Source organism: Lactuca serriola, chromosome 9, assembly GCF_051521515.1.
Source record: "Lactuca serriola cultivar US96UC23 chromosome 9, Lser_US96UC23_V15, whole genome shotgun sequence".
NCBI lineage: Eukaryota > Viridiplantae > Streptophyta > Magnoliopsida > Asterales > Asteraceae > Lactuca > Lactuca serriola.
The window spans coordinates 22,899,435-22,922,987 of NC_136416.1; the positions used below are offsets into that span (position 1 = coordinate 22,899,435).

Consider the following 23,553-nt stretch of genomic DNA (forward strand, 5'->3'; position numbering starts at 1 on the left):
CGGATGTATTTCCTGAGGAGTTGCCGGGTGTGCCTCCTGTGAGGCAAGTGGAGTTCAGTATCGATTTGGTTCCGGGGGTCGCGCCTATCGCTAAGGTGCCTTATTGCCTTGCACCTCCAGAGATGCAAGAGTTATCCTCGCAGCTTCAGGAGCTGCTGGGGAAGGGGTTTATTCGGCCGAGCAGCTCGCCGTGGGGAGCGCTTATCCTGTTTTTCAAGAAGAAGGATGGTTCACAACGGATGTGCATTGATTACCGAGAGTTGAACAAGCTGACGGTCAAGAACCGTTACCCGTTGCCAAGGATCGACGATTTGTTCGATCAGTTACAGGGAGCATCTTGGTTCTCCAAGATCGATTTGATGTCTGGATATCATCAGGTGAGGGTGCGAGATGAGGACGTCCAGAAGACAGCGTTCAGGACGCGTTATGGGCATTACGAGTTTGTGGTGATGCCTTTCGGGCTCACCAATGCCCCGGCAGTGTTCATGGATCTCATGAACCAAGTGTGCAGGCCGATGCTGGATCGGTCGGTGATTGTATTTATCGACAACATTTTGGTATATTCGAGATCTAGAGAGCAGCATGAGGAGCATTTGAGGGAGATTCTCGGAGTTCTGAGATCGGAGAGGCTTTATGCCAAATTCTCCAAGTGTGATTTCTGGTTGTGGGAGGTCCAGTTCCTAGGACATCTCATTAACCAGAAAGGGATATTGGTCGACCCGGCCAAAGTTGAGGCGGTGATGAGTTGGGAGGTGCCGAGGTCACCCTCCGAGATCAGGAGTTTCCTAGGGTTGGCAGGTTATTATCAGAGATTTATCAAGGATTTCTCTAAAATCGCAGTGCCACTCACCAGGTTGACCCGGAAGGGTGTCGCTTTTTCATGGGGCCCCGAGCAGCAGGCCTCCTTTGAGACGCTTCGCCAAAGGTTATGCGAAGCCCCGGTGTTAGCCCTCCCAAAAGGGATGGAGGACTTTGTGGTATACTGTGATGCATCGATTTTGGGGTTGGGGGCGGTGCTGATGCAGAGAGGGCATGTGATAGCATATGCATCGAGGCAGCTGAAGCCTCATGAGACGAGATATCCCACCCATGATCTAGAGTTGGGGGCAGTGGTGTTCTCCCTCAAGATTTGGTGTCACTACCTGTATGGGGTTCGGTGTACGATATACACGGACCATAAGAGTTTGAAGTATTTGATGGATCAGCCCAACCTAAATATGCGACATAGAAGGTGGTTGGATGTGGTCAAGGATTATGATTGTGAGATCCTGTACCACCCAGGCAAGGCTAATGTTGTAGCCGATGCACTGAGCCGCAGTGCGGAGAGCACCCCGCTACGGGATGTATGTTTGAGATTGACCGTGATAGCTCCAGTGTTGGATGTCATTCGTGGGGCACAGGCCGAGGCTGTGCAACCTGAGATGCAGAAGAAAGAGCGAGTTGTTGGATTGATTTCAGAGTTCGTTACCGATGGTCGGGGGCTTATGACATTCCAGGGGCGTATTTGGGTGCCGTTTGTGGGAGGAACGCGTACCATTTTGATGGAAGAAGCTCGTCGGTCGAAATTTTCGATCCATCTTGGGGCCACTAAGATGTATTTGGACATGAGGAAAGAGTATTGGTGGCCCTGTATGAAGAGGGATGTTGCGTGGTTTGTTGAGAGGTGCTTGACCTGCCGTAGGGTTAAGGCCAGGCACTAGAGGCCGCATGGTAAGTTGCACCCGTTGGAGGTTCCCGAATGGAAGTGGGGAAAGATCACCATGGATTTTATCACCAAATTGCCTAGGACTGCCAGGGGAGTTGATGCAATTTGGGTGATTGTGGACAGGTTGACGAAGAGCGCTCACTTTCTTGCTATTAGCGAGAGTTCTTCAGCAGAGAAATTGGCAGAGGTGTATGTGAGGGAGGTGGTGTCATGGCATGGAATGCCGATCTCGATTGTTTCAGACCGTGATGTGCATTTCACTTCCAGATTCTGGAAGAAGTTTCACGAGGAGTTGGGTACTAGACTGCATTTTAGTACCGCATATCACCCCCAGACGGACGGGCAGAGTGAGCGGACGATTCAGACGCTCGAGGACATGCTCCGGGCATGTGTGCTGGATTTCGGGGGGAGTTGGGATACGTACTTGCCCTTGGCGGAGTTTTCCTACAACAACAGCCATCATTCGAGCATTGGTATGCCGCTCTTTGAGTTGTTGTATGGGAGGAGATGTCGGACCCCCATTTATTGGGGAGAGGTTGGACAGCGTGTGATAGGCAGTACAGAGATCGTGCTTCAGACGACAGAGCAAATCCAGCAGGTCAGACAGAGGTTGTTGACCGCTCAGAGTCATCAGAAGAGTTATGCAGACAGACGCCGGTCCGAGCTTGAGTTTTAGGTCGGCGACCTTGTACTCCTGAAGGTCTCTCCTTGGAAAGGAGTGATTCGATTCAGGAAGAGGGGCAAGTTGGGGGCCCGATATATTAGTCCATTCCGAGTGATCGCGAGGGTAGGTCGGGTAGCCTATCGTTTGGATTTGCCAGCAGAGTTGGGGCAGATTCACGACACTTTCCATGTGTCGCAGCTGCGGAAGTGTATAGTCGATGAGTCGGCAGTGGTTCCATTAGAGGATATTCAGGTGGATGCGAGCCTGAATTATGTTGAGCGACCAGTGGCAATCAGAGATCGCAAAATCAAGGTTCTGAGGAACAAGGAGGTACCCTTGGTTTTGGTTCAGTGGCAGCATCGGAAGGGGTCTGAGATGACTTGGGAGCCAGAGCGTGAGATGCGTGAGCAGCATCCGGAGTTATTTGCAGAGCGAGACTTCGAGGGCGAAGTCTAGTTCTAGCGGGGGATAATTGTAACAGCCCGGATTCCCAGGTATTATTTATTCTTATAATTTTTGGTGATTTGTGAGGAGACTCGGCGAGTTGGAGCTCAAACTCGCCGAGTATGATCGCGGTTTGGGCCCGGGTTCGCGTCCGGACTCGGCGAGTCCAAAAGGTGGACTCGGCGAGTCCACGCTGTTTAATGAAACCCTAATTTCCAGGGTATGAGACCTATTTAAAGGGGCTTATGGCCGTCATTTGTGGCCACCAACCCCAGAAAGAACCCTAAAGAGTCTTAGAGCGTTTTGTGAGAGAGAAGAGGAAGATCCTTGACTATTTGTGGGTGTTTTTGCATATAGAAGAGGATCAAGGCAAGAGGAGACCAAAGAAGGTGCTAATCCAGTGATTCCTAAGCTCAGAGACTTCATTTGAGGTAACCATTCGTTCCTTTCTCAGTCCTTGGTGTAAATCTTAGAGTAAGGGTTTCTTTGTGGAATGATCCATGGAGTAATTGGCCTCTTCTTGTGTTGGTGCTTTAGATCTGGACCCAAAGAGGTCCATAGACTCTTTTTCCTCAAGCTTCATGAGTGTTAATGGAGGTCATGAGCTTAGAATAGCATTCTAGAGACCATATCATCAAATAAGGCCTTTGGACCTTTGCATGAGCACCAAGATTATAACTTTACGTGATGTATGTGCTTGGAAGGATTGGATCTATGAGTTATTGGAACGGATCTGACCTTAGGAGTGAGTTTGAGTTTATGCATGGCATAGACTCGCCGAGTCCGAAGAACAGATTCGGCGAGTAGCATGAAGATTGTCCATGACCACTCAACGAGTGGTCTTGCCGAGTTAAGGGGTTGACTCAGTGAGTCAGGGAGAGTCAGAGAGGGTTGACGGGTGGACCGAGTCAAGATGGAACTCGCCGAGTTGTTCTTAAGACTCGGCGAGTTGAGTCGTGGTGGCCCCGCGATTCATGCCAGGTGGAACTCGTCGAGTCAGGGGAGTACTCGACGTGTCAAGAGAGGATCCTAGGGAGTCAGTGAACACGTATAGACTCGCCGAGTCGCTCTAGTGCACTCGCCGAGTCCGGTCAAAGTTGACCGTTGACCAGTGTTGACTTGATAGGGGTAGTCAACCTTAGTTGTGAAAGTGATAATTAGAGATATATGGTGTTATAGGAGGATTATAGCTCGGGGGATCGAGCGCGAGTGATTTCCGGGAATTGCGAGTTATCGAGATACGTGAGGTGAGTCTTCTCACTATACTTTACCTTGAGTAGGTAATCAGAGTTATGTGACAGAGTATTTGTATGCTATATGTATGTTATGTGTTGTACTGCATTATTTCTATGTGATTTATACTGTGCATGTTTATAGAGTTGGAACCGGAAGGTTCACAGAGTTAGAACCAGAGGGTTCACAGAGTAGGGTCCACGGACCCACAGAGTTATAGCCTCGAGTGATAATATGTGTTATGTGTGGTATTTTGGGGAACTCACTAAGCTTTGTGCTTACAGTGTTGGTGTTATTTGTTTCATGTACTAGTGATGACCGTGGGAAGGCGCCGACTTGATCAGTACACACACGGGATTTTATGTTATCAGATCTTGGGAATTTTATATAGCATGGATTGAGTTTCAAACATTAATGTTTTATGAATGTTAAATGATTTGTGTTTTTATAAAATGCGAAAAATTGTTTTGAAATTTACGGTGTTACATTCGAGGTGAGTTTCCTTCCAGTAGTAACGGGTCTAAGACACCAAGGCCGACCCGTATAGATGATATGTTAGTGTCGGAGGGTGGTCAGCCCATATCTCATAGTTGAGTTTGATTATGATATATGCCAGTATGATAGAATTGTTTATACTCGTTGTCTGTGTGATACTTGTATGTTATGGTTGAGCAGCTGAGTGGGGCGAGGCCCGTATCTCTCTGATAGTGGAGTGTGGGCGAGGCCCGTATTTCTCAGATAGCAGAGTATGGGCGAGGCCCGTATCTCTCGGATAGCGGAGTATGGGCGAGGCCCGTATCTCTCAGATAGCAGAGTGTGGGCGAGGCCCGTATCTCCTAGCTGTTCTTTGTATGTTTGTATGGTATGAAGTATTATGAGGGAACTCACTAAACTTCGTGCTTGCAGTTTTCAGTTTTGGTTTCAGGTACCTCTTCTTCGAAGGGGAAGGAGCTGGCGCGGTAGTGACCCATCACACACATGTCTCGTATTTCCGCACTAGGAGATCTTCCTGGGGATTTGTACTCTGACATTTGTTACGTTTTATGAAAATGTTTTCCAGACATGCGATATCTTTTATGAAATGTTATGATCGGTGAACATTTTATTTTTAATGTTTTACTAAGCATATGTTTTAAAAATGAAATTTTTGGCTTGTATTTTTGGAATGTTACAGTATTGTAGTTTAAATATTTTAGATAAAGTTTATATAACAAAAATTATTTATATATTAACTAAATAAATTTACATGATGATTAAAATTAGTAAGTTTTATTTTTTCAGATATATAAAGATTACATTTTTTTAGTTTTTTAAACTTATTATTTGATTTATGATAGTTAATACAAAATTTAATAGACTTCATTTAAATTTCACAAATCAAATAAAAAAATTTTAAAAAAAACTAAAATATAGAAAATATAATATTTATATAGCTAAATTTCACAAACTGTCAACAAAGTTTTACAAATGGCCCTTAAGTGAAGTTTCACAAATGACCCTTAAGCGAAGTTTTACAAATGGTCATGTGGTGAAGTTTCATAAAATGTCAAAAATAACTCTTATCGAAAATGTGGTCAACTTAAGAGCTTCATCAAATGAACATCCACAATAAGGACCATTAGGGTGCAATTTTTTTTCTAAATGGACAATTCATATAAAAAGGTTTCATAAAAACTGTTTGGGAAACAAAATCAAACCATAAGGACCACAGGTAAAATTTTATCTAATAAATAAGTCCACATGCATAGTGGTTTTTAAAGAGATTGTGAAAAGAAATGTTCTAGAACCTCTATAGTATATAGCAAATCAATATACTAGTTATTATTATTTATAAAAAAAAATATATATGTCCAAAATCGAATACTTTTCGTGGTTTTAGTCCTGAAATTAAGAAATTTCTGTGTTTTGGTCCTAGGGAAACCTGTAAGGATGATTTTACCCTTTAAATTTCCTTTTTGTATTTTTTGTATTTGTATTTTAATCTTTTATCAATTAAAAATAGAAAAGAAAAGAATGGACCCACTTCACACATACACACACACACACTCCGATGACCAGGAAGATCACGACTCAGACTTTTCCTCTCCTTTCGTATACTCCTCCTTAAACCCAATGACACCACCATGATCCTTTAAACTTGTGGTCAAGTGGTCAACGACACCATCGTCGGCTATCGCCGTAGCCCCATTTGGTTCGCAATTTGCCCCGATTAGCCCTCAAATACCATAACTCACCAGAATCGATTCAATCCACGACTATGGGTGTTAGCGTTATTCCATCTTTCCGATTTGAATCTGGCGGCGATTCAGAACCTAGATAAACCTATTCATCTCATGCTCAAATCGATTCAATCTATGAATGTATTATGGATGGACCAGATTCTGAATCTTTTCATCTGATTAATCCAGATGGCTTTCTTGATCTATAAGAATATAGGAGAGACATATAAGTCTTACCCTTCAATCATAGGATCAAGGTCCAACTGAACCAGTTGAATTGATTCAACACGGGTCTTGTAAATTCTAGGGTTGACTGTCATGGATATTGCAAAACTAGGGCTTGTAAAGTTAAGATTCAAACCTGCAAATTGATTGTAGAGTGTTTTGTGTGTGTGTGTGTATCTATGTATGTGTGTTCATCGGTGTATATAAGTTTTGCATCGGGAAGATTTCAATAGAGAAATGGAAGATGATGCAGGTTAGAGTAATATTTTGCATGTGAAAGGGAGAGGGGAAGATTGTAGGGGCGATCTTGGAGTTTCGGTGCTCATTGGAGTTCTGTTGTTTGCCGGGGATCTTGGTTTCTAACGAAGTGCACACACATACAAATTTTTTGTTCTGAATTTTTTCGTGAGTTGCAGGTTTTGTATGAAAGAGAGAAAGAGAGGGACAAAGACAAAATCAAATGGAAGAACGATAGGGTTATGGGTTGCTCTTTTTTTAATTTGCAGGTGAAGAAGAAGAAGAAGAAGAAGAAGAGAGAGAGAGAGAGAGAGAGAGAGAGAGGGGGGGGGGAGAGAGAGAATAGGGTAAAATGGGTGGAGTCGTGGAGAGGGGTAGGGTGATAACATGTGTTTTTTCGAAAGCATCATTTTAATTAGAAATGTTTTTTGATTTTGATTTTTCAAATAAGGATAATAATAATTCAAACTTCAAACTAAAGTACAATTTGATTTCCAAAAGTCAAGACAATGGGAAAAAGTTAAACTTAACAATAAATCCACAAATTATTCAATGTCGTGTCATCTTAGTCAACTATAGTAAAAAGAATAAATATGATTGATTTATTTGTCACCTAAAATCAATGTTCTAAAAAGAACATTGTTGCAATGGGAGACTCTGGTATCCGAAAAATTCTAATTGCAGTGATATTAGGTGTGACACATCATGGCGTTATGACATAAGTTTTTTCTAAGTACCGTTATTTATTTATTTATTTATTTTTTCATTTTATCGATCTGGTGTGAAATCATTGGTTTCTTGTTAACATTTTTTTATTTAGTTGTTGATTTTGTAAAGTTGATATAGTTTATATAGATTTACAATTATGTTATTTGTTTTCTTTTTGTATGTATTCATGGTGTCCAATATAATTGTGTGACAATAGAAAACATATTGTTTATATAGACAAATGTTGTCTTAAGTCATATATTAAAAAACATCATAACTCGTGAAGCTTGAAGTTCAATCTTAATGTCATGTTATGCCTCATGCTATTTAGAATTTTGCTTAAAATTCATAAAATCTATTTTAAGAGACAACCAAGTTTGACTAAGATAGCAAGTCATTGAATAGTTTGGGACTTTTGTTAAGTTTTTATATTTTCTTGAATGTATCGGCTCTCAAAAACTAAATTATAATTTGGATAATTCAGCTTGGATTTTAATTCAATTTGAACTATTCAAATCTATACGTTAAAATGTGAAATCAAATTAATACCCTTTGACAAAATGATGTTTTCGAACAAAAATGCCATTTTAATCTTTCATTAAAATTAAATTTTTTGAACAGTGCATTAAATCATATATAAAATTTAAATAAAAAATGATCAAATATGTATACATAATTATTTACCACACATAAAACAATGATGTGAACTTGAGCTTGCAATTAAACCAACATAATTGTAGATCTAATTATTCTTAACTTGTGCGATATGCCTATTCTATTTTATTGAATCAATTATCGAAATTATGAATAATTTTATCAAGTATTGTTGGCTTTCAAAACTATTCTTAAAATGTCGAATAAACATGCATCGGAAACCTAACTTACAAAAAAGGCATTAGGGGCGGATGCAAACCACAAGGACCATCCGTGTAATTTTCTCAAATTCATATGTAAAATATAGGTTTAATTCGGATTTAAAAAACTAATAACAACGCCCTCAATGATATTTAGGCTGGGTTTTTAAATTATTGATATTTGGGCTTAGCCACTTCGCAAAATTGATTTTGAAAATAAGAAAGCCCAATTTGTGTGTTTATTTTTTGGCTCATGAAAAAATGGTAACAAAGCAAAATCAAAAAAATAATTTATGTCTCCTTCATAGCCAACACACTAATGTCGGAACGGTTAATAGTTTTTATGACAGAGTATAAGAAAATGTTTGTAAAGATTTAGTAATACAACACTAATCCATTTATATTGCTTTTATTAACAACGTGAAAGTTCAAGAAAAACGTACCATATCGGATTAAATGCTTTAGTTAAGGTGTGTAGACATCTACTTAATAGTTCATTACCATTTCATAGACATGATGAGTTATAGGCATCTTTGCATAGAGGATAATTCTTGGAAAGAATAAAACCAATTCGAAAACTTAGTGAGAATATCCGTAAATTTACATGAAAATGCTCCGAAAAATAATCAAGTGGTTTCACTAGCGATGTTATATCATTATTAGTTGACAAAGAAAGAACAAATGGTTGTGGTTTTGCGATATGTTGACAAACTTGGGCCTGTTAAGGAGAGATTAATTTGTAGGTGTCGTTCATGTAATATTTCATAGACTCTTTATTTGCTAAACATGTATTGAATATGGAAAAAAAAAAAAGATGACAAGATTATGATGGAGAAAGCAATATACGAGGTGAATTTAATGGTTTGAAAGCTCAATTTTAAAAGATAATATTTTGGTTTTTATGTATATCGTTTTGCTCACCAACTTCAACTAGTGATTGTGTTCGTTGTAATAAATCGCAATGGTGTTGGAAATTTCCTTGAATGTTTCCCCTTGGTATGATTGTGGTTTGTGCTTACTGCCAACAAAAAGATATGATTCGAGAAAGTTATAAAAAGATAAGTGCAATAAGCAATTGGTATCGACGAAATTGAAACTAGGACATGGTCTATGCAGTTATCGCGGTCAAAATTTCAATAGCGATCACATGCCGCTATTTGAGATCGCGGTTATCGTGGTGGTATAGCGGTTTTTTAATATTACGTATAATTTATAATTTTATATTATATTTATATAGAATTTATATATTTGAGTATTAATACTATAAGTCTATATAGAATTAATATCATCAAACCTAAAAAGTCATATAAAAACATAACTTAATATTCTATTATATTAATATGGAAACTAGGTAGTGTAAAAGTATCAAATAGAGTTTAATTGGATTGCATGGGTTCAATATCGTATTAGTAGGCCGTGGTTGATTTAAGGAGTTGAGACCCAAGTCGTGGCCTCATAGGAGTGGGTCGATTTACAAAAAGCATTAATGGAGTGTGACCATGGCAACTCAAGTTGGCGTGAGTTCAAAAAGAGATGAGAAAAAGAGTTGTCGGTAGACATAGTTGCTTTGAATGCTTTTAATTATGTTATTTGTTCGGGCTTTTTAAAATGAAAGTGTAGTGAGATCATTAAGACTAGTTTTTTATTGAAAAAAGTAACCAATTGACCAAAAATGTGAACAAAAATGGAATAGCGCCCGTAGCGCCGCTATAGCGGTTATTGAAATAGCGGTAAATAGCGGTGAATAGCGCCGCTAATAGCGGTACCGCGAAATGAAAACGCTAAACAGAAAATAGCGGTTCTTGATCTCCGCAAAACGCTATAGCGCGCAATTGATAGCTTAGGACATGGTTAAATCAAGAACTTTCACTAATACGAGTTGAAGATACATATTAGGGTTCTTGTTATAAAACAATGTCAAGTTTGATTTCTTTATTTCAGGAAGTTCTTAAAGTCATTTAATATGTTGAAAAAAGGAAGGTAAAAATGGATTTAGTCGGGACCAAGCACATAATGTTACTTTGTATTTTAAAACATTTAATTTTGTGTTTTATTTGCACTTGATGTTGCCTAGCTTACAAATATGTTGTTACAAGCTCTTCAAAAAAAGATCAAGACATAATTGGAGTGGTTTCACTGATAAAAATAACAAGGAAAAAATTACAAAACTTTATAGAATATGGTTTTAAAGATCTTTTAGAGGAAATATACTATTTTGAAAAGTATGATATTGAAAAGTCGACATGTCGACTGAAGACAAAATACCAACATCAACAATCAACTTCATTATAAGTTGATATCTTTACCATGGTTTTTGATATGCAATTTCAAGAGTTTCGTGATTGTTTTAGAGAGATAAGGACCTGATTGCCAAATATGACGGTATGGATGAGCATTTGATACAGAAAAAAACCAGATCCAAAGTATTCAATTCGGTTCTATGTTCACCATTTCCCATTAAATCGGTTCTCGAGACTCGAATCTCTGTTTGGTTCGGGGCGGACTCAGAACCAGATATATCCCTAAAGAACACACTTATTTGTAGAACCAAACCAGAATTATGAAGCTCCCCTTGCCCCTATAAAGCTCCACCCTTGCCGATGCTCATCCATATATGGCGGATTTTAGCCCTTGTTAGTTTTTACTTATTTTTGCAATTTGACGCATCAAAGATGGTAAAATAGAGTATGTTATATCCGAATAATATTACAAATGTGAAAATGAGGAATCTTGCACAACTTAATTTTTATTATGATGTTGTGAAACAATATGTTCGGTTTTCTAATTTGAATGGAGCCATCGACCTTTCTAGAGTCATGGTGGAAACAAGAAAACACATTTCTTATTACTTGGTATAGGAGGTAGTAAAGTTGACATTGTTTTCGGCTATGGAGCTTATGAGATCAGTTTTGAGAAACCGGATCGATGATAATTTTTTAATTCTTTAATTTGTGCCGTTGAAATAGAATAATTAGCAAAAGTTATAGACGAAGTTGACATAGATTGTTTCCAAGATATGGCAACTCATAGATGACAATTATAATATGTATTTGAACACTTTTTTGTAATGTAACTTTGTTATCGGTATTTAAAATAGTTTTGAATCGACTCAAAAAAAATTATTTGATATTTTTGTGCCTCATTATATCATATTCAAACATTGACTCCGAATGTATATATTTTTAAAGAGAAATTAAATTGATTTTTATTTTTTATGTCTACAAATGCTCCTATCTAATAAAATTATGACAAGTGTCATCATTACATATTTTTTAACTAACTCATTAAGGTTATATTAGGAAGATATCAAATAAAATTAAATTGAATGATGATTTGTCATAATTTTAGTGAGTATGAATAATTATAGGAATAAAAGATAAGAGATAATTTAATTTCTCATTTTTAAAACAGTACCATCGATGTTTTTTTTGTTACTTACTACTGTTTAATAAGATAGAAAATAGTATTTGTCGAATGTATATGTTTTAGAAACCAAATTTAGTTTAAAAACTTTGTTAATGGAAATTACTGATAATTAACTGTGAGTTTGATTATGTTTGAGGATTAGATTCAAATGTTAGGGGAAATGTACACGACAAAATTTTATAAAATATTTCATTATTGATTATTTCTTTCGCAAAATAGAGTGTATTATTACAGCACACGAGCACACGAAAAAAAATGAAAGACGTAACGTATCACCACTCTTTTTGCCTTTATTTTGATAAAATCTTAAGCATCAGCAAATCTGAAGAAAAAAAAAAGCCGAAACAATTAGCAAATCTGCCTCATAGTTAGACAAAAATAAGAGATAATTCTGATGATTTACCCCAACTCAGATAGCTTCATGAATGATTCTGCATAAGCACCAAAGAATGCATCTTGATCCTATGAAAAATATATTTGTTAAACACAACAAGACATAAAAAAAAATGTACTTTGGTTGACACACAAAAACTGTTACCGACTAATGTCAATGGATAAAAGTTCACTAAAAAAGTTAGAATAACAATATACCAAAATACCACAACATTCAAAAAATAGCCATAAAAAATTTATCATGTCATGTGTTGTCCTGTCCTGTCATTTATAATATATATAATACAGTAAAATACATTATAGTATAACAAATAAATGCAGGTACCAAAGCAAATTTTTCAACGAGAGGACGGAAAACGGGATCTTCAAGGAGGGCCTTATCGGTAGGTAGTTGAACAAGCCCTTCCTTCTCACCAGCTAGAAGTTCTCTGTAACCGATTAAACCGAATCAATAATTACAAATAACTTAAATCTTGATTTACAAAAAGATAAATTGAAACAAGTGTTACTTGAAGTAGCTATTATCGAATGTCAACGGGTTACGTGTCCATGATCCTTCAATCCCAGATCGATCCCTATGGCAAGATCCCTATGGAACCATATAAATATATAATCACTTCACTTACATTATAAACTACTATAAACAAACCACTTGATGGATAAGTTAACCGAAAAAAAAAAATGATAAAATGGCTAATCACCAAAGTATGGCCACCAGAAAGAGCAACAATGTCTTGATCATTCAGACCCATGGTGTTGATAAATATAGCTCTTAATTGATCGCTTCCTGAAATGAAATAACTTAATTCCCGAAATCCATAATGAAATTAAGTTAAATTTCATCATGATTTTACGAACCCTGATTGGGAAGAGGGAGACGCCCGTCTGCTGGTGGCTCGTCTTTGTCTTGTCTGCCTGGGTGGAAAGGGATATTTGGTCCTCCGGTGGTCTCAACAGCAACAATGCCAGCCAACTGAATGAAAAGGGAGATTAATAATGTCTGAAAGATTACATGAATTAAGTTTATGAAACTAGTGATTTAATTCACCATATAAAAGTCGGCATATGAGATGATCGGAAGCTCTTGTTTGACTGGTTCCAGTAGATTGACAGCAGTGTCAAGGCCAACGTTGGGTCCATGAGCTTGTTCAGCTTTTTGCCTCATGGTTCCGAATGGACCTCCGGTTTTGGAGTTCACATCAAAAGTTCCAGCAGAATGAAATCTGAAACCATAATTAGGTTAAATTAAAATCGACAAGAACAATGGAGTCTCTGTGTTGTTAGCTTACGCCATTCGGAGCATCAGAGGAGCACAGTTCTGCTCAGTGAATAAGTCTCGAAGCTTCCTCTTCGCTTCATCAACAGCTTTCATGTATTCGTCACTCACAGCTGGATAGGATTTCCCCATGGTCTCGAAAATTACTGAAAGTTCAAAAAATCAAAGCACGTAAGAAGAAGATCGCCATTCGCCGATGATATCACGACTTAACCAAAGCCGATAAGAAAATTAGGCGCGATGTGTAACTGAATGAGCAATCAAAGGATTCAAAACAAAATCACTCATGGAGAACGCGTAGTAACCAAATTTATGTGTAGATAACCAGAAGTGCAATGAGCATAGAATCAAAGCATATAACCAGAAGATCGCCGATGTCATTCGAGAAGATGATAATCGATGAAATCACGACTCAATCAAAGCTAAAATAACATTGTTCATACAATTTGTTTTGCATTATACAATTAAATTGTAATTGGAGAAAAATATATAACGTAATTACCAGTGAGTAGATGAAAGTGGAACTCGAGGAGTGACATGACAGAGGGGAGATGACATGCTTTTATAACAGTGATTTTCGGTTTCAACGTGTTTATTGTGAACGTTGGATCAGTAACTTATATGAGCTGACTTTAAGATGAAAATCAGTGAATTGCAAATATAGTCCCTACACTTTTTCTAAACAGACGCTTTTAATTTTTGTTTTTAAGAACTTCTTTTTACATTATTTTACATTTGGATTCGTCTTGTCTTCTTTCAACTAATAACCAACTTGAAAAATGTACAAGTACAGAGCATGTATAGATTTAAAAAACTGGATTTATATATATTATATCTTGTAATAAAAATATTAATTTACCGTTTTAAATTAAAACAAATAAATAGTTATCATACTTTATAGTTTATACATACTATTTTCTTCCCTGTCTCATCAATTGTTTTCACCATTCATCATAAAAAAATGCTATACTCTTGTGTTGTTCAATCATCTTTTTAGTGTCGTATATTTATATTTTGTAAAATATATATTACTAAATGATATTAATTGATAAAAATAAACATCAGATCAAGCAGAAAAATGCTATACTCTTGTGTTGTTCAATCATCTTTTTAGTGTCGTATATTTATATTTTGTAAAATATATATTACTAAATGATATTAATTGATAAAAATTTAAATGAAATAGTATCAAGAAAATTATGTAAAAATTATTTTATAAATTATTAATAATGATATTAAGCGATAAGAAATAAACATATTACACTTTTGTTAAACTTCGTCTGTTAGGAGTTAGGACCTACGTATTAATTAGTAATATTATATATATAGTTAAAACGCATTCTGTGCAAAATATCGTACAATTCTTGAAATATTATTAAAAGTGTAGTTTGTTAAAACTTTCATCAATTGCGACGTTATATAAGGTTAATTAAGGTCCCATAATGGTATATAGACAAAACAGTAGGTGGGGAGTTACTTCATAATTTTTAGAGTTAAAATCAAAACTTGAATTTCTAGAATTGTATAATTTATTGGCAGTGGGATTAAAATTTTATAAACTCCGATGGTCAAATTTTTAAATGACAAAATTGCAAAAATGGTCCTTGTGGTATGTATTTTTTGAAGGTTTTAGTCTAAACCATGACTTTTTTGGTTTCATGGTCTTTTTGACTAAGGCTATAAAAGAACTAAACGTTCAACGAACTGTCCGTGAACCGTTCGACAGAAAGTTCGTTTATGTTCGCTTATTTAATAAACGAACGAACATGAACACAAATTATCGTTCATTTAGTTAAACAAACGAACATGAACAATTGTCTCGTTCGTTCAATTATGTTCATGAACGTTCGTTTATGTTGTTCATTTACGTTCGTTTATGTTCTTTCATATAAGTTCATTTTATGTTCACATATGTTTAATTGTGTTTGATTACATTAGTGTAATATATATCATTTATGTTCATATATCTTCAATTTTTTTTTTTATCTTTGTTCATTTATGTTCGTTTGTTTATGTTCGTTTAGCATGTTCACGAACGAACATGAACAATGTAATTTGTTAAACAAACGACCATGAACAAGAAAACTTGTTCGTTTATCCATTCATGTTCGTTTATTTGTTCGGCAAACTTAAACAGACGAACATGAACAAGTCCGGTTCGTGTTCATTCGGTTCGTTTACAACCCTACATTTGACCATGTTTGCTTGTGATTTTGGTCCCTCCAAAAATTAAAAATACTAAAATGTCATTTTTGATATACTTTTTATGTTTTTTCATTTTAATTTAAAGGAAAAACAAAACAGTTAATTAATTTAGGCCCACATCTCTCTCTTTCTCAAACCCTCACAATTATTTGTCTCTAGAAAAACACACATACATTTCACACGGTGGATGTGTTCATCAAAACACAACACACACACATACACTTAATGTTCGAGACCTGAAACAAATAGAAGGGGACTTGTTCTTAGTCCCGGATTTGAAACGAAACCTTAATCCATAAGTTGAAGGGCATATTTGAAACGAAAACCTATGCAAAAAAACATAATTCGAAGAACACCGCCTGAAACGACGATGAACACCACCAAGAATGGGACTAACTCCAGAATCGCTACTTTCCTCAAAATACTAAAATGCCATTTCTGATATACTTTTTATGTTTTTTCATTTTAATTTAAAGGAAAAACAAAATAGTTAATTAATTTGGGCCCACATCTCTCTCTCTCTCTCTCAAACCCACACAATTATTTGTCTCTAAAAAAACACACACATACATTTCACGCAGTGGTCGTGTTCATCAAAACACAACACACACATACACTTAATGTTCCAGACCTGAAACAAATAGAAGGGGACTTGTTAATAGTCCCGGATTTGAAACGAAACCTTGATCCATAAGTCGAAGGGCATATCTGAAATGAAACCATATGCAAAAAATCATAATTCGAAGAACAACGCCTGAAACGACGATGAACACCACCAAGAATGGGACTAACTCCAAAATCACTATTTTCCTCAAAATCCGAGTTTGTGCTTATTATTTGTAATCAATCGATAGAGGATTATATTAAACGGATTCATATAGGTGAAGACGATGGATCTGAGTTTTGAGTCATGGTTTTTAACATAAGTTTCAATTATGAATGGGATTGAGTTTTAGTGCTTCAATCAGAGGTTGTGAAGGGATAATCTCTGTTAGGGATCTTTTCTTCTTTTTAGATGAATCTAGAAGAAGTTCTTGAGGGTTAGATCCAACATCTGCTGTTGTGGAGGTAATGTGGGAGTTGAATATTGGTGGATCCAACAGGCGTTAGGCTATGATCTAGACACATATGATTGTCATCGCATCATCCATGGAAGATTGTTGTATCATCTCATAAAGCCAGATCGTCAGTTAAGACACATTTTGTTCGCGATTAGTCAACAGAAAATCGTAAGATGCACTGCATAATTTGTGGATACGAAACCCCAAAATTTCAAGTAATTTTTGAAAAGTAATTCACAATTATGGCCTTCACAAATTCAGACAGAGCTCGTTCGAATTTCTTCAAATCTTGGCAGCAATTTATGTTCTTCAAGCTTTATGATTGAGCGGGGGTTTGATGTGCTTACAGTTTCTAAACAGAAAAGGGGTTGAAGGCGGCTATAATGGTTCAATTTATTTGTTCGGTAACTAATGAAGAGAGAAATGCAAGTGAGGTTAAACTAAGTTAGGATTTCAATTGTTAGGGGTAGAAAGGAACTGGTCAAGTGTTTCCTGATTTTTTTTTTTAAAGATACGAAGAAGAAAGTCAAATGAAGTAGAGAGAGAGAGAGAGAAAGAAAGAAGGTGGGCCCTTTCTTATTTTTTTTAATTACTAAAATAAATAAATTAGTATTAGATTTAAGAAAAATGAAAGAAAAGTGGAAAATAAATACCTCAAGGGTATTACAGTCATTTCACTATTCGGAGGGACCAAAAACACAACAGAACTAGCTCAAAAAGACTACGAAACCAAAAAAGTCAGGGTTTGAACTAAAACCCCCAAAAAAATGCATACCACAGGGACCATTTTTGCAGTTTTGTCTTTTTAAATAGACAAAATATAGAGGTGGCAATGGGTCAACCTGGGTTGGGTTCGGGTTGATGAAAATTATTTGTGCTAGAAAAATGATGAGAATTATGATTGAATTTTACTAAACATATATAATAATGATGCAACATTATAATTTACAAATTAATACTTTGATTAATACATGATAATATTCAAATAATATTAAATTATATATATATATATATATATATATATATATATATATAAGTTAAATGGGTTGACCGGTTGAAAACGGGTTGATAATCTCAACCTAACCTGCTAATTTTGGGTTGGGTTCGGGTTGGATCGATTTTTGCCAACTCGTATACTCACATTCATACGGCCTCGTAGATCATATCACATGATACAACCCACCACTGCCTTCCGCCCAGCCGTACCCATTGTGCCAAGAACCCACTGGGCTTCAGTTTTCATGGCCTAGTTGGATTTAGTTTCACCAAACCCTAAAAGCATTACTCATTTAAAGATATTTTGCTATATGCATATAGATATGCCTCAAAATGGAATGGGTTTGGAATAGCTTGATCCAAACTTTTTAACAAATTTAAGACAAGACAAAATCGCAGAAATTGGTATTGTGGTTTGTCGATTTATTTGGTAAGGTCTAAAAAAGTTTACTAGAAAAAATCTTCCTATTTGGTGGTTTTTTTGTGGTTTTGGTCCCTATTTTGTTATATTTAACAGTTTGGTTGTTAACTTTTTGAAAATGACAGTTTTACCCGTACACCTCGTTCCCGAGTTTAACTTAACGAGAGAAAATAAAGGAATTGGATGGAAGCGAAAAGAAAGTAAAAAAAAAAAAAAACGTTTCTGAGTTTCATTAAGTGAAGGGAGTTGAAGGAAATTGAATGATCACCTTCTCTCCAAACTTTTCCTTCCAATTTGGAAGGATTTGGAGAGAAAAAATAAACTGTTTAATTTTCCTTTCATTTCTTTCCAACTCGATAACACAAAAGAGAAATTTATTTTCTTTTTATTTCTCTTATTTTCTCTCGTTACTTTCTTTTCTCTTTTTTTCTTTTCTCTACTACAACTCATGAACTAAACTTTAAGGACCATTTATGTAGTTGTATCTTTTTACCAAACTACAAGAACCATTTTTGCAACTTTTCTATCTAATTTTATTAAATTAATATATTTTATTTTATTTAGGTTTTTTATTGAATCATTTGTTTATTGAATTATTATATATTAATAAATATTATTACTAATATATTATATTTATATATTAATAAATATTACTTTATTAGATTATTAATTTTTTAATTTTTTTTTATTTCAGCTTTATTTGATTAATTCCTTTTTTGGATTATTATATATTAATAAATATTATTTTTAATATATAATATTTATATATTAATAAATGTTACTTTATTGGAGTATTAATTTCTTTTAATTATTTTTTTTAATTTTTTACTGGATTAATTATTTTTTATTGGGTTATTAATTTTAATTTATTATTTTTATATACAATAAATATTATTTATTGGATTAATATAATATTATCATTTTTAATTTTATTGGTTCTACCACAAAATCGTAGAAATACGCAAAAATGAAGCATACCATCGTTGAAAATCGTCAGGACCACCACCGATCACCTTCATCGGAGGTCCGACGGAAACACTATCAACCCGTTCACACTACGCTGCCTGAAGACACCGCCGAAAACCTCTTCACATTTTGTTGGTTCAAACATTAAAAATACACATAAAAACAAGTTGCAGATCAATCCAAAAACGTTAAAATAACACATAACTATAAGTTTTATATCAATCCACATACATCAAAAAGAAAATAAAGTATAATATCAAAATAAAATATAGTTTAAGATGAATACAAACACATCCTAAAACTTCATAACATTACCATATGTTTTTATCATAAGTTTTTTATTTAGAGAAATGTAAATAGATGTGAAAAGGACCACCAAAGTTTATTATGCAAAATGATTTTTTCCATGTGTTTTATTCAATTTAACCGTTCAAGTGCATTTTTGAAAAAACATAGCGGTTCGTTCTAGTTCAGAAATATGCATAAAACCGATGATAGTTGAACGCTCCTTTCCTAAGTTCCCGATCCAACCGGTTTGTCCGGACAATTCAAACCGATTTTTAAAACATTGGAAATAGCCTTCATCCAACTATTAGTTACTCAAACCCTCGTCGATGGTGACAATGTTAAATCTAGGGTTTCAAACCACCCGATCTACCGCTAGATCTTTTCAGGTAGTGCAGGTTTGAAGCTTCGATTTTATAAGTTTGTGCATGGGTTGTGGAAGGCAGCGAATGGAGGAACTGACCAAGTGGTATGATGCAGCGGCACAAGATGTTAAAAGGCAACGAATGGAGGAACTGACCATGGGTGTTTCGATTGAACCTCCTGGTGGTTCGAATAGTGATGGTTCTAGCGGAAAACGACCAGTTTAGTGGTAAATACAGAGGATTTGACATCCCCCAATTTTCAGAACCGATTAAAACATTTTTCTTTACACTTTATAAACTGAGATGCGGAATTTCCCAGTTAAATAAAATATTTTTAAGATAACAAAAGTTATTTTATTAAAACCTTGAGGATATCATTCGTTCATATCCAAACATATATTACAACGTAAAACATAAAAGGTCTTGAAACTACATATTACAGGCACATCTCTTTATTCCACTTTGCACCCTAACTAGACTACATCAGCCTTGGTTCCACTACGTGTGATGCATAAAAATGAGTGGGTCAGGTTTGGGGAAAAAATGGTGAGATACGTAAGGTTTTCAAACCCATAATAAATTAATGATAATAAGTAATATTATTACTAAAACCAATGATGTCAAAATTATATATATGAAATATTGACCGAAGGTCAACTACCCAGCCCAAACTGATCCTCATAGATCCTAATACTACAATCACTAGGAAGAATCACCTTACATGATGAAATTGTTTGAGTATCTGATTGACAACACGACTAGGGATGTCCTTAGCCAGTGTAATTCATATAAGGCAACCAATGTTTATAGATTTGATAAATATTGAATCCCATTTTATCTACGTCCATGGGTTATAAGTCCATGCTAGCAACGCAATTCACTTGACTGCCTAGAATAGTCAAGTGTTGTCATATACTCTTGTAATGTCCCAAAATATGACCCAAAATTTTATTTTTTAATTTAGATAAAACAGTATTCCAAAATCATAATCAATACAATCCAAGTGAAGATAAGTGTATCAAACATCATATCAATCAGAGCATATCACAAAAGTGGAACTACACGGTGTGTGCAATGTAGTCATCCCGAGCTCTTCCCTTTGGAACCAGAAGTACCTGAAACATAAACTGAAAATCGTAAGCACAAAGCTTAGTGCGTTCCCCAAGATACCACATACGAAACATATAACACATAACGGGCTCGCCCAAGAGTATAACAGGCCCCGCCCTAACTTGCATAACGGGCCCCGCCCAATAAGTATAGTGGGCCTCACTCTAACTCGCATAACGGGTCCGTGCAATGATTATAACAGGCCCCAACCTAACTCATATAACGGTCCCAACCCACTTACAGTTCATACTAAATAGAAAGTAATAGCATACATAATAATCATCGGGCCCGCCCAATAAGCATTCAAGTACATACACATACTAGTGTCACAAAGACAATAAGTATTCTAACATAACATATCATGGGTCAGATTTTGTGCCTTCGACCCACTAAACATGGTGAGGAAACTCACCTCGCACTGCTGAATCACAATGAAAATCCCTGGTTGTTGTCCTGACGAAACCCCGAGCTATCAATACGGAATAACACCTAATTAACACTTGGGTTCCAATCCATATCCAACAATCCATACTTGGGGTAAATAGACAATTTTTTCCGTCACCTAGTTTGGTCCAAAACTAAGGCTCAAACTCATATTCCAAAGGGCCCAAAATCAATTAATCATCCAAGGCCCACTTATGGCCCAACTTCCCAAATTAGGCCCAAACCCTCACATGGGCCTTACCCAAAAGCCCAATAATTTATTATAGTCCAAAACACTAGTCTTCAGATGGCCCAACAAGATCCAATACATCAAATCCCAAAGGAATGGCCCATATGAGGCCCAAATAATGCAAAGCCCAACAAACCAAGTATGTGGGGCGTACTCAGCACGTACGCATAATGTACTCGCTTTAGGGATGGTACGCTAAGCGTACTTGCTTGTATGCCCATCATACTAACCTATTCAGCCCAAACTCGAGTTAAGTGCTTGATACTTAAGACTAAACATCCAAACCACATATCTAATTCCTAATAAGCGTCTTGAACCATAAAGTCACTAACTTGGTGACTTTGCATGCCCCAAAAGAACCCCAACATCAGGATATAGCACTTTACTTCCACTTAATGGAGATAATCTCATGCATGGGTGATTCTAAACCCTAAATGTGCCAAATTTATGGACCTTGAACCTTAGAAACACCAAGAGTGGCAACTCAAAGCTCCCGAAGTGGTATCAAACCACTAGATCTCATTCATGGGACCAAAAAGGGACCAAAACTCATACATATTAGATATAAGCCATTAATGATCAAGTTAATAGCTTTTTACCTCAAACAAGCTAGAAATGAAGTAGATAATCTAGATCCAAAAGTTCTTCCTTGATCCCCCCACCTTGCACCAAGCTTCTTCTTCTTGAATATGGACCAAAACACACCAAAATGGACACAATGATCTCAAAACACAAAGGAAAGACTTAGGGTTTCGAGCATGAGGCTATAAGGATAGTGGAGGATGAGAAATGAGGGATTCATGAGCCATAAAGATGATTATATAGTGTCCAACCCCAAAATTAGGGTTTTCATTAAAGCACACGTACGCCCCGCGTATGTGTCCGGAACCTCGTCAAAGCCTCGCATGAGTACCCTAAGCGTACCATGTGATACGCCCCGCATACTCGCTTTACAGCTTGTACGCCAAGCGTACCATGTGGTACGCCCCACATACTACACAAGGACTAAAATGCAACTTTAAATTAATACAAGGACAAAAACAAAACATACCAGGATCTAATTGTTACAATTCTCCCCCACTTGAATCAAACTTCGTCCTTGAAGTCCGCTGCCCTGAACAACTCTGGATAGCCGATCTCAGTCAAATTAATACAAGGCCAAGCGTACCATGTGGTACATCCACTCTGAACCCCTGCAGTGCTGCCTTTGCACCTTCACCAACTCAACAACCTTGTTCCTCAAGGTTTTCGTCTTCCAATCCAAAATCGCCACCGGTCTCTCAATATAATTCAGGCGGTCATCTACCTGAATATCCTCCAAAGGTACCACTACAGAATCACCCCCTAAGCATTTCCGCAACTAAGAGACGTGGAACGTGCTATGAATATGACTGAGCTCGACTGGAAGATCTAAACGATACGCAACCCAGCCCACCCGAGCCAAAACCCTGAAAGGACCAATATACATGGGTCCAGCTGGCCCCGCTTCCTGAACCGGATCACACCTTTCCAAGGTGACACCTTCAGGAGAACCATATCTCCCACCTGGAACTCTAAATCTGACTAGCGCTTGTCGACATAACTCTTCTGCCGACTCTGAGTTGTTTGGAGCCTGCTCCGAACCTGCAGAATCAACTCAATGGTCTTGTGTACCACCTCGGTACTCCACATAACCCATTGACCGACCTCGCCCCAATAATTCGGCGTCTTGCACTTCCTCCCATAGAGCATCTCGAAAGGAGGTCGATCGATACTCGCGTGATAATGATTGTTATACGAATACTCCGCTAATGGAAGATATATATATATATATATATATATATATCCCAACTTCCACCGAAATCCAGAACACACGCCCGGATCATATCCTCGAGGGTTTGAATAGTCTGCTCACTCTGACCATCGGTCTGCGAATGAAATGTTGTACTGAAATGGAGATGAGCGCCCAACTCATCATGAAACCTCTTCCAAAAATTGGAAGTAAATCAGACATCCCTATCAGAAACCATTGATACCATCACCCCATGACATGCCACCACCTTTCTGATATACTCTTCATCTACTTTCTCTGCAGAAATACTCTCTTG

At 36.6% G+C, this 23,553-nt stretch overlaps 1 protein-coding gene across 1 annotated transcript; it reads right to left on the reverse strand.

Annotated features, from left to right (window-relative positions):
- Positions 1–11,890: 11,890 nt before the first annotated feature.
- On the reverse strand, positions 11,891–13,957 carry LOC145072176 (L-ascorbate peroxidase 2, cytosolic-like). Its single transcript, XM_079018560.1, has 9 exons — positions 13,887–13,957; positions 13,398–13,530; positions 13,157–13,331; positions 12,967–13,081; positions 12,810–12,895; positions 12,618–12,697; positions 12,434–12,536; positions 12,119–12,177; positions 11,891–12,037 (listed from the first exon to the last, which is right to left on the reverse strand). Exons 1-9 carry the CDS (start codon positions 13,921–13,923, stop codon positions 12,022–12,024), a joined length of 804 nt encoding a protein of 267 aa, XP_078874686.1. The 5' UTR covers positions 13,924–13,957; the 3' UTR covers positions 11,891–12,021.
- Between the last annotated feature and the right edge of the window lie 9,596 nt (positions 13,958–23,553).